General features: G+C 30.1%; 1 protein-coding gene across 1 annotated transcript; it reads right to left on the reverse strand.

Moving 5' to 3' along the window:
- Positions 1-2,276: 2,276 nt before the first annotated feature.
- Positions 2,277-3,143, reverse strand: LOC145593096 (flowering-promoting factor 1-like protein 2). Its single transcript, XM_081649604.1, has one exon. The coding sequence runs from the start codon at positions 3,025-3,027 to the stop codon at positions 2,689-2,691; it is 339 nt and encodes a 112-aa protein (XP_081505730.1). The 5' UTR covers positions 3,028-3,143; the 3' UTR covers positions 2,277-2,688.
- Positions 3,144-13,556: the final 10,413 nt, after the last annotated feature.

Consider the following 13,556-nt stretch of genomic DNA (forward strand, 5'->3'; position numbering starts at 1 on the left):
TCCAAATGAACAAACGAGCCGAACACTTAGGTATATGGTATAAGTAAGTAATCATATGAATAAATAAAAATAAAAAAAACAACTTATATACACCCGAGTATATATTAAGGTCTTTTTTAATTTATTGAACTGAGTTGAGCTGAACTGAATTGAATTGAATTGATTAGAGCTGAACTGAATTGAATTGAACTGAACTGAACTGAACTGAAGTTGTTATTATTATAGTTTTTGTAATATATGCTAAAAAGTATGAAATTTGGCTTAAATTATCATTAATAATATTATTAGATATAAAGATAAACTGAACTGAACTGAACTGAACTTATTAGAGCTGAATTGAACTAAATTGATTGGAGTTAAACTAAACTGAACTTAAGCTAAACAAAACAGGCTCTTATAACAATTAAAAGATATCTTGAAATTGCAAGTAAGGACTTTTCAGGGCAGCCGTGATAGTGTTCACGTGAAGACCCATTTCTGTTGGTTCGGACCCACAATTATTGAATGACCCCAGCCACTATTTGCATGTCCAGAAAACTACAGCTACATATGGAGTACAAATTAAAACCAACAACTTCTTATTATTGTTATTACTATTACTATTATTATTATTATTAGAATTCAAATTGAAATACAACTGGATAAGGATTAAGGATTTTTTCCATATCCACACTTCTGGGAGTTTAAATCTTGACCAACAGCCAATCACAATGCAGTACCCCACTTGAACAGGTCTTTATCTTCTTTTCTTTACCTTTTTCGTTTCTTTTTGTTTGTGTTCTAAATTAGAGGATGTCAACGTCTGACAGTTAATAATTGATCATATATAAAAATTAAACTTCTAACTACAATATAAAAATTAAACTTTTAACTACAATTATACTAATTGACAATTGAATCTAGTTTGTATTATATTAAGCCAATCTAAAATACAAATTTATGTGTATGTCCTAATAGGTATGGAGGCAATAATATTGATTTACAGTAATTATGATTTTTTTTTTTAAATATAAAAACTTAAGATTATGGGACTCTACCAAATTGTCATGGATGAAATAAATGTGGGTGAATATTGTTTAAGAGTTTAAGAAAAGGAGGTTATTAGCAAATAAATGAAATAATAATACAATTCTAATTTTCACATATATGTATTACGAAATATGAGTATGATTTCTAATCTCTTATAACTCACCGCATGACATCATCTACATGATAATGACATTAACCCAAATAGTCATACTATCTCAAAAATGATGTATCATGACAATTGCTTGGACTAGGCCAATAATATCTAACTTTTAAACTTTTTCTTGAAAACACGCTTTATTGAGTGTCATAACCTCACATTTCTTATCGAATAATTATTCTAGTCATCAAGGCAAAACGAACTTGCCGACTTCACCATAGCAAATCAAATAATAATGTGATTAATATGCAAGAAAAGCGGTGACAAAAAAGGCGAATATATAAAGGAAGCACGTCCCATTCTTTTGACCATTTAATTAATCTCTTCACACACAACCCCGACTCTATTCTAGTTACTCCCCATAACCACCACCACCACTAGTCCACTACTTAGCCTTCACAAGCCTACAAAGCCCGATGATGGTTGTGAATGACCACCATCACCACTCGGTTGCCCTTCACCACCTCCCGACGACTACATCTCTCCTCCACTTCACCCCACCACCATATCCCCATACCAATTAGCATCACGTTGAAAATACAAAAAAATCTTGAAACCATGCACCGTACAATTAAGTACTCAAGTAGTTTTAGCCTAATATTTTCATTCCATGTACACCTATAAAACTATCATAACACATAAAGTGGGGCTCAATAAAAACATCGACCCACTTCTCAACTTGTTCAATATAATTTAACACTTAGTTGCTTAAGAATAAGAAGGTTCCATAGAAGGTTCTACACTTAATACCCTAAAACAATATACTTCGTATTAAAAAAGCAGAAGAAATTATAAACTATTATGAGAATCATATGATTTTAATTCTCTGCTTAATTAGTACGTGCATGGTAGGGTACGTGTTTCATATTTATCTGATTCTATAAAATTAATTAAATCACAAAGAATTATGAGATTTAGTATATATAATCCTCAAATAAAGCACTTATAAAATCATAAGAATAGATATATGGAGCGTTAATCTTGTTGTGATTTCTTAATTTTTAATATAAATTAATAATATACAATAAGCTTGCATGGATTCGAAGAGAAACGCAAGGAGCTAGCTAGTATAACAAACTTACAAGAGTCGAAACAAACCAAAGCAATTGAAACATCTATCTATAAGAAGGAAATAAAAATCTTACAAGAAATCTTACATCCGAGAAGCTTAAATGTAATGTGATCTTACTTTGAAATTTGATCGATATATATTGAATAACCGAGAAATACATAAATCAGGTGTGATATAATTAAGTGTACCTCCATGGTACACATAAATTTCTTGCTTCTTTGGATGAAATGAAAATTTTGCAAACATGAAAAATACTCCATCACTCTTGAAGAAAACCTTAAACACTCCTTAAAAGGGACACGAAAAAGTGCGCAAAATCAAACAAGCAATGCTTATGTATACTTACATGCAAGCACAAACCCTAACTAATTGTGTAGAGACGATAAGTAGGTAGCTTTGATTGATGGTAGTCCATGTAGATATATAGGAGCTACATGTCGCGAACCTGGAAGACATTAGGGTTCTTAACAACAATGTCGTACATGTAGACCGAGCTAAACTTGGAGAACTCCCTAGGAAGTGATATCAAATCAATAGAAGATCTCTTATGGAATTGATAGAGATCAGGATCACCTCCAAAGTAATGCTCCCACCCTAGATCTTTAAGAATTGGTTCAAGGGTTTGGTATGATGAAATCACTCTTCCGGTAGGAAGATGTACGAGCACCTTCCTCCTTGGTCTTGCCTGATCACTTCCACCCTGGTCGGCCTGAGGGTTCTCCACCAAACGAATCACACCATTGTTCTTGAACACCCACACTCCTGACATCTTTTAGTTTTGTTGATTTTTCTTTACTAGACGGAGTGTTAGGGTATTAAAAAGGATTGGTTTGTGTTGTTTTTTTTTTCTCAAGCTGTATAAAAGCTAAACAAATGTTTAGAGGTGGATGGATGAGTGAATGGGGAGGTATGGGAAGTGGTATATATATAGCTAGGGGGGCATGGGGTGAAGATAAAACAAGGGGGGAATACTCTTACAATACATCCATCAATTATCAAATTATCATTACCTTTAGCATAAGAATCTAGATGAAAAGGGTCCCACTACCATGGGTGTTCTTAATTTTGATAGGGGGGGTACAAGAAGATGCCTTGTGGTGTGATTTAGGGCACACGTGGGTATAGTTTAGGAGGAATTTTGATGCTTATGTTCATATAAATAGAAGAATCTAGGGAACCAAGAACAAGTAAAAAGGAAGAGTCTAGCCTACAACACTAGACATCAAAAGGAAAATTAATCCAATGGCAAAAAAGGTAGTGCCCACTTTGATCACGCAAAGCCCATGTGAATAAGGTGTATGGGGGATGGTAACACTATATTATTGGTCCATAGCATGTAATTAACATGTTGTGTACTTTAGATACTATGATTTTATGGTTTATAATTGCTTTGAGCTAGAGAATTTGTGTAGAGGACAAGAGCTAATGATAGATTGATATGTATTTTGAGTCATGTCATGTTAATAATTTGTTTGGTGTTCATAATTATATGTCACAAAGTTTTGATATGTCTTATGTATAGTAGTTATGTTATATGATTGTGAAAAGGGATAAATTTAGTGCCCATCATTTGATGGTCCTACATGAAAAAAGGTAAGTGTGCATGCAAGTTTGAGTTGGAGCATAAAGAAAGGTCATATCAATGTACTCATCAGCATATGATGAAAGAAAGGAGTTCATATGGGCAAAGGAGATTTTTGTTCCACACACATTATCAAGTTCAAACTAGACATAAGAGGTGACAAGCGTATCATATATCTTTTGACTGGATATGGGTTTTATAAAGGTGATCTTATTAGTTATAACTTGGGTTCGGACTATTTATATTCAAATTTTTTGCAAATTCATTAATAATAAAAAGTATCAAGCACACACCGTGTGTATATACAGTGGTATAGCGTAAGCTAATTTTAGGACTTGGTGTTCGCATTTAGCATGACCAATCCGATTGCTTATTCAAATAAAATTTTTTGGTAGGTAAGAAAAGGGTACTTGATCTACTGGAACAAGACCGTACATAAACCATTCTGACCCGCATTAGTACTTTAGTAGCAAGGCATATAGGTGGGTGATAAGAAATCTCCATCTCTAAAGTGCCCTCAGTAGAAACTAATCTTCTGATTCCAAACTGTGAGATACAATCATATATTAAATCAATTAATAATTGGTACTACAATCTGATTTACTTATGATTGGTAGTATTAACATGTGACGTATAGATGATGTTATCTTTAGTGCCATATAAATACAAGTCAATCATTTGCATACAAATTAAAATGTCATTTTTAGAGACATGGGCCAAACTACTTGGAATGATGAGGTGGAGGAGTCATCTCAATTAAATTAATAAGAACTGTATATTAGATTAGATATAATAAAATTGTATCATCTAGACAAATCATGTCTTACATATTAGTAACCAATTCGTACAAAAATGATAAATCAATTAAATTTATTTTGTTGCAAACAAATGAAATGATAAATCATTGTCCTACTACACATGCACATTAAGCCTATTAGAGCATGTACTATCTACTTTATGTGAAAAATAAAGAAAAATGGACTGACCACACCAAATAATTAAGCTTTAATGAACTTCCAACATCATGCTAACTTATGTCATGGAAATAAGCATTACCACCACATGAAACTCACATGGCCTCCTTGGTCCTACATCTCAACAAGCCGCTATTGCCATTTGGCAAAGTTACTTGTCTAATCAAAACCATTGCCATCAACTCATCAAGGATATATCCTTCTTTTAAAGAAAAAAAAAACATAGATTTATCGTCTTTTATCATCAAATTTATACACTATGTATTTGCTAAAGAGTTGGACATGAGTGGGATCGATCAGGCCCACATATCGTACAATTGTGTATTATTTTCTAAGCGGATATTATTTGCAACGGTTTAAGAAAAAATTGTGTCATGTTTGACTAATATTCTATACATAGAGCCTATTTGCATAAACCAGTTCACGTGCATGTCAGTGGGGTAGACTTTTAATTACTAATCTTTTCACGAGATGTTTTTATGCTAGACTTGTGTTAAATTTTGAAAATAATGTCCATACGCTACATCACTTGCTTTGTTGGGTTTGGGCTGGGTTAGGACATTTTCATGCCAACACGATTGATTCCCAACTTAATATGCTATCATATAATTTAATCCCTTTTCTTCATATTAGTTGATTTATGTACACATTATTAATTCATTTTGAATATTTGATGCCAAGGCAATTAAATATGTTGTGTAAGGCTCTGTTCTCTTCACCTTAAAAAAATAATATTAAGTAAAAATAATTTCAGTTCAGTAAAAATAAGTTCAGTTCAGTAAAATTAATTTCAGTTCAGTAAAAATAATTTCAGTTCAGTAAAATGCAGTTTTCTTAAAGAAGAATTATAATAGAAAATCAATAAAAATAATTTCAGTTCAACATAAATAATTTCAGTTCTGTAAAATTAATTTAAGTTCAGTAAAAATAATTTAAATTCAGCAAATATAATTTTGTTTCAGTAAAAATAATTTCAGTTCAGCAAAAATAAGGTGAAGAGAACGGTGCCTACCAGCTTTGAGCCGACATAAATAATAAAATGTCGATTAAATTTAAACAAAGGAAGTAACTCATTAAAAAAAGAGGCATCTTAACAACAACAATAACAACATGACTAGTTAGTAGTTTAGTACCATTGTACCCACACCGGACCGCCAACAATTCAACATGCTAAAGCAATAGCAATCACCATCTCATCAATACATCTTTTGCATATGAAATACCTTTTTTAAAATGGAAAGTCAAAATTAAAATTGGTAAAATACAATACAACATGCATAAATTTTACAATATTTAGGTTACAAATCTTTCTTCTTACATTGTTTCTCTTATATATATTTCTCTCTTATATATCTATACATCATAAAATTGAATAGAATAAAATTAAGGCAAAGCAAAAAAAAAAAAAAAGATTCTAATTCTTTAGTTAAGTACTTCGTATTTCCATTTCAATATTTCAGCCACTAAAATGATGTACACACTTTAGACGACAAAATTAAAGGCATGTTTTTCTTCTTCTTCTCATGCATCATTAATTATGTTTCTAGTCTAGGTTTCAGATTCTAATTAGCTTAGTAAGGAATTTTCTCATGGCCGACTTTTGTAGGGTAATTTTATTTTGTTAGGAAATAATATTTCCGTTTCACAATGTTCTTAACATTTTTTTGTTGACACCAAATTTTATTTTTTCATTATATGTAATTTATACACAAAGGAAATCACAAATTAATAATATATATGATTAAAGTTTCACATTGGTAAACATGAAAAAGTATTAAGAATGTTATTAAATGGATCGGAGGTTGTAGTATTTCAATTTGAACAATAACCTAAATAATTAAAACTCATAGTACGATTTGGATTGCATTAATCCTTTACTAAACATTGCATTACTCATTTAGTAAACATCGGGTGTGGATACGTGAATCAGCACGATTCATGTTAAATATCAGTCAAATTGAAGTTTTGATTTAATTTGTAATTTCTATTTCAGTTGAAGTTTATATAAGGATATCAATAACGACGAGTCAATTTGGGTTTCAAATTGGATACGTAGTTTAAAAAACTCAAATACACATTAGATTCGCAAAATTAAACATTACAAAAAACTAAATAAGTCAAATATTCATAGGGGCCTAACTAATATATTCCCCACCCCATAAATTTTTGCAATATGTGGTATGTCTTGTGTGTGACTGAACACAACGTGTGTGTCACTTATAAATGAACAAAGTAACCCTTATAACATTGATCAAGTAACCCCTGTAATATTGATCGAGTATTCCCTATAACATGATCGAGTAACCCTATGACACTGACGAAGCAATCCCTTTAACACTGACCAAGTAATAACACTTATTACACTAATGAAGTAACCCCTATAATGGTCAGCCATACGGTGTGGCCAGCTACGTATGTAAAAGAATTTGTGTTTTGTATTTCAACAAATCTTTAATCGTTAATATCTTTAATTATTTATAAATACTCCCTCCGTTTCAATATGATAGTCCCATATGGAATCAATCACATAAAAAAAAAGGAGAATATTTGGAATATAACATTAAAGTAAAAAATAATTCATAAATAGTTTAGCCTTATTTAAATTTTTTGATCTTTTTTAGGAAAGCATTAGCCATAATTGCATGATTAAGGGAATAATTTCTTTACCTAGTGTCATGTCATCAATTCACAAACAATTAATTAACCAATCAGAATTTAATATGTATAAAATAGGAAATAAAAACTAAGTTAAAAGTGGAATACATTCAATATGGGTAGATGTTTTTTAAACACTCAAAATAGTATATGGACTAACAAATTGAAACTGAGGGAGTAACATTTAAAAATTATAGAAATTTTACAAGTATATATCCAAACCGTTTAACAAAATTCAATATCACATGAATATGTATATGCATATAATCACAATAGTTGTTTAGAATGGAATGTTTGACTAGTTTAAAAACTCAATATTCACAATATTATGAGAATGAAGTATATATATATATATATATATATATATATATATATATATATATATGTTTTCAATGTGGAATTTGATAGTTTAAATCTATATTATCTATATAGTTACTTTAATTAATTAAATCAATTTGTACTCTCTTACATATATACCTATCACAATCAATACCAAACAAGCACAACCTTTATAGAAAGGTAGCAACACAAGAAAAAGAGATGGGGAATAAATGAATCATAGCTGTAATATCACTAAATCTTATATATACCTTTTTCAAATTAATCTCCATTAATAGTTTAATATGAAGTACTAATTAAGATTGAGAATGAACTTATAATATTTTAAGGAAAGATAAACAAAAGTTAGGAGAATAAACTTCTTATTAAATTATACACAAAAGATTTCTTCTTAACAATGCGCGCCGTAAGCAAAAAGAATTTATTCCTAAACATCATTTTATTTCTTAGAAAATTAGGTCTAAGGAAGGTGCCAAATAAAGGTCTATAACAAAGCTTATAAGATAATTGGTCTTTCATATAAAACAAAATATGCTCTTAGGGAATTAGTTAACCTAATCAAGATTATGGGAATATTTAACAAAAAAAGGGTTGTAATTTAGAGGCTAATTAGCTAGCTTAGCTAGAAGCTAAGGAATTGTAATTATATTTGAATGTGATTCAACTTTCAAAGATCGAAAAAATGATGGTGGTATTCATCTTTGTATGGAAGGAGCTACCCAAAGTTTGATGACTTCATTTCCCACCAATAAGGGCATAAATTCTGTACCTTTTTTTTTTTTAGAAAAAAAAAAAAAAAAAAAAAAAAAAAACTATATGTATTTCATTGCGTAACTTAACTATATATAATCGTCCAAAGTTTGATGTATGACAAATTCACTCTCCAACAGCCTTATTTAAAAATTTGTACGGTCAATTGGCTATGAACTTAGTTAATTATCATTTAGGGAGTGTTGAAATTTAACCCATTATAAACTCACTTGTGAGTGTCCTATGCTGAAGAAAAAGGAGATATTAATTCATTTAATAAGATTCCCATTTTATCTTATAATTTAAAACTAAACACGGAGTAACATTCAAAATTACACTATAATACCGAGCATTATACATATAGTAAAAAGAGGATTTTACCCTTTGTTTACTATTTTGATAATGTAATATTGTAAATAAATAGTTAGGCTGGCTCTCACTTGTTTGCAACTATCAATAACAAGGGTAATGTTATATGTAGGCATGTAGCCCTAAGGGCTATATATAAGCATTAAATATACTCTTGGAAATTGTAGAAAATTAGAAATTTATGACAAAAACACGCATAAATCAGTGTAATTAGTGTTTATATTTTTATAATTTCTTAACTTTTTACGATTTTCAAATGTAAATTTAATTCTTATATGTAGCCCTAAGGGCTATATATAGCATTTTCCATAAATATATATTGCCAATTGTTGGTTTTTTAACGAGTTAACAACTTTTTTCTATTACTGTCTCCGTTACATATTAATTGCAACAAAGAATTTTTTTACGTCTCACAATTAATATACTCAATTGAATTTGGATATGACGTATTGATTATGCATTTCCGTAAAATCTTACAATTCGATTCGAAAGCCTCTTTCAATTCAAAGTAAAATCTCAATTTTGATAACTTTGATTCACGTCTAACCTTACACGCTGTCTGATGATCACTAAACTCTTTGTGACCGCAATCTTATTTAATCCCCATTGAGATTGAATAAATTGAAGCAATGCAAATAGCAAGGTATCTATTATAGTACTCGCTTAGTCTAGGAGCAAAATTAAATAAATTATTATCCTTTGAAAATACAATATTCTTGATCTTTTCTATATATATGTACAAAAAAATAAATAAATAAATAAATAAATAAATAAAATAAAATAAAATAAAAAGGAGGATAAATTTAGATTGATTATTAATTGAAGCATCATATATATGTGTATACGCACTGCGGCGATAGTCGTGAAAAATAAAGTAGGAGATCGATCAAAAGTAAGATGCATCTTCCATGCTAATATTTAAACACTCAACATGTAAATAGTCATCTAGCAACTAATTAATTAAGCTTATTAATCTAAATTAAAGAAATGATAAGCTTAAAGCATATTTATACGATTGATGACGTCAACTAATGAAGTTCAAGCTTATTAATTAGCTATATGAGCATGGAAGAGTCACAAATACTATTAGAAGACATTTAGATGACGGTAACCATAGCTTATTCGCTTTATCTATATACGTAGTATAAAATTTAAGATTCATTTATACCAGAATAACTCTCGTCCGTAAATAAAAAGCGTGTTTTTCATTTGGATGGGTGGCCTATGGCCTAGGGTGTATCAATATCGACTATTAGGATTAACTTCTTTTTTTTATTCACTTTTGATCAACAAAATTCCTCTAACCCTATTGTATTATTTTTTCTATATTCAACTTTTTTATATTCATCATCTATTACAAGTTACATTTTTATGTTTAACTTTAATTAACAATATCGTATTAATGCTATTCCAATCCTCTTCTAAAACTGTACGTGTATTTACAAGACATAGGGTTTTGTTTAGGGATGATGCATGGAGTACTTTGGTACATACTCCATATAGTAATTATATACTCATAATATGTTTCAAAAAAAAAAAATTATATACTCATAAATTAATAATTATCTACTCAAGAGTTAAGCAATTCTTCAAATTAAAACTACAGTTTTTTCACCATATACCCATAAGTTTTTTGTTTATTCACCATATATCCATGAACTTTTGTAAATTCATCGTATACCCCTAAGTTTTCACAAAAATTCACTGTATACCTTTAATGATTAATTAATGATTGTTAACTTCGTCAGTCATTAGGGTTAACTATAACCCGAAACCACTCTAAATACATTCCCTTACTTCCAAAACCACTCACATTCCTTTTTTCCACCCCCAATACCACCTCAAATTTCCTTTTTTTCATCCTCAATATGAATCATACGAATAGTGGTATCAAGTGTTGTAGTGATAGAGTATAAAACATATTCCTAAGCCTCAACCATAAGCTTAACCTTTTGGTTGAGTTGGTCCTCTAACATGGTATCAGAGCCAGGTTAACATATAGGTCATAGGTTCAAATCCCATCCACCCCTCCTTCAAAGTGGAATTAATTCGCACTAGGTATGGGAGGGCCTATGTCGCATCCACATTTCAAGCCCAAAGGGCCTTTCATGTGAGGGGAAGTGATAGAGTATAAAACATATTCCTAGACCTCGACCATAAGCTTAAGCTTTTGGTTGAGTTGGTCCTCTAACATGTAGAAAGGAGAATAGTGGTTTCGGGGACTGGGGGAGAGATCTAAGGTAGTTTCGATACATAATTAACCAAATTCCACTCATCTTGTTGTCATTAAGAGTACATGGTGAATTTTTGTAGCAACTTAGGGTATATGGTGAATTTAAAAATTTCCATGGGTATATGGTGAATAAACAAAAAACTCAGGGGTGTGTGGTGAAAAATTCGTTAAAACTGTCATATCATATAAGAAACATAAAAATTAAAGAATTAATAACAATAAGTTATTTTCGCTCAGTCTTTTATACTTGTTTGCAATACATATACCTTCTTGGCACGCTATTTGATGGACTGATTAGAAAAGATATACGGATGAATTAAGTTATAAAATCTAAAGTATAATAACTTAACAATTTTATCTTATTGGTGGTCAAATTAATTGATCCATTTTCTAATCTAATTATATATATCTTTGTTAAAGTACATGTCAAATTGGTGTATTATAAGAATATAAATACATATAAACAGAAGAAATATATAATGTAGGGCATGCATTTAGTCTGGCCATGCCATAGACCCATAGTTACGTTATCAGTGTATTTTGTAAAGTTGTCAATTTTGTATTAAGATACATTATATATACATGTCTAATACAAATTACAAAGTAACGAGTATTAATTTGCCTTTTAGTTCCAATTATATATATGTCATGATTCTTTTTTAGGCAAGATGCTTAAGAAAAAAGTTGTCGATCTAATAGATTAATACCTACACTATAAAAAGAATAAATTACGTACGAAATCTGTGCTTTATACTTTTGTTCACTAGCTCATTAATAATTACTACTTATATACTAATTTATACAATTATACTTTTATAATTTGTTAGGGTTAGATTGATATTCTTCCTGTTTTCTGTCTTTATGTAAATAAATCAAGTGATGTCCACGCATTAATCCTCACTAAGACATTCAATGTGTCCACGTTAATTGCGAATATTATCAGACTCATACAGCATGAGTTGTTTACAACTTAATTAAGGGGGGAAAATAAAGGAAACAACTAAGGGCCTGTTCATATTTACTTAATTTCAGTTCAGTTCAGTTCAGTTCAGCTCCAATCAGTTCAGTTCAGTTCAGTTCAGTTCCAATCAGTTCAGTTCAGTTCAGTTCAGTTCCAATCAGTTCAGTTCAGTTCAGTTCAGCTCTTAATTTCCCTCTCACATAAAATATTCATTTCAGCTTAATTCAGTTCAGTTCAGTTCCAATCAGTTCAGTTCAGTTCAGTTCAGCTCAGTTCAGTAAATATGAACAGGCCCTAACACAAACTTTTACAAAAATCGGATGTACAATAAAATATTGTACATCCATTATAAAGTTACCCTAAAATGAGCAAAAGTTGCCCCTAAAATGAATAAAAGTTACACTAATATGCATAAAAGTAACCCAATACAAATAAAAAATATCTACGCTTTATTAGTAAAGGATCACATTTTAAATGACTAAAAATCAATTATTAGTGATTGAATGTAATTAAATTATCTTTATAAAACTTTTCTTGTTATCTATTTATATAAAAGTTGTATTGTGTTCAAAGTTATCCAAAAAAGGCAAAAAGTTACCTTAAAATTAGCTAAAAGCTACCCTTATACTGTTTGATGTACACTAATATTAGTTTAAACCGGGTGTATATAAAAGTTTTGAACAACTGATATATATGTACACTACAAAATATATTCTTGATTAATGAAAGATTAGAATCAGTAATTGTTGTTGAAAGGTTTGATTTGCTAAGTTCCTAGAATCAAAGCCTAATTGTGGCAAACAAATTTAAACGCAAACAGAAAGGGTGTTATATCTAAAGTTATAGCTCAAGTATAGAGTTGCCCTCTTGGTTTCTGGTGATTTTGGGATCGATTCTTATCACGTACTCGCACTTGTTTCTGTCTAAACAAAAAACATTTACACAAAAAAAAAAAAAAAAAAAAAAAAAAAAAAAAAAAAAAAACTGCCAAAATAACTAATGACATTATTTAATTAGGTAATGAGAATCGTATCCACAACTATTTTAAAGTAATTCATTAAAAGGTTTGAGGTCCTTCAATTCAATAAGGGTTTGGCTTCTAAAAGATGATCAAGTCCGAATACGGTCCGATCTAAGTATGATGGCCAAAAGAAATTAAATAAGTTCTCTAATTCAATAAAGTATATAAAGTTTCCAATAACTAACTTTGGCATCGGTGAGGATTCCTTGGACACCCATCGATATGTATCCCCCTTAAGGTTGGTTACTATGTATTCGTGTGTAGGTAGTTCAATCAAATAAGCGGATGCCAAATCTATTTTATTTAAGGAAATTTTGTGAAAAACTACCTATTATAGTTCAGAATTTGCGAGAAACTACCTATTAAAAAAAATGTTGTAATTGACTACCTAAGTTTTGAAAAATGTTGTAATTT

Source organism: Chenopodium album, chromosome 18 (genome assembly GCF_948465745.1).
Source record: "Chenopodium album chromosome 18, dcCheAlbu1.1, whole genome shotgun sequence".
NCBI classification, from domain to species: Eukaryota; Viridiplantae; Streptophyta; class Magnoliopsida; order Caryophyllales; family Amaranthaceae; genus Chenopodium; species Chenopodium album.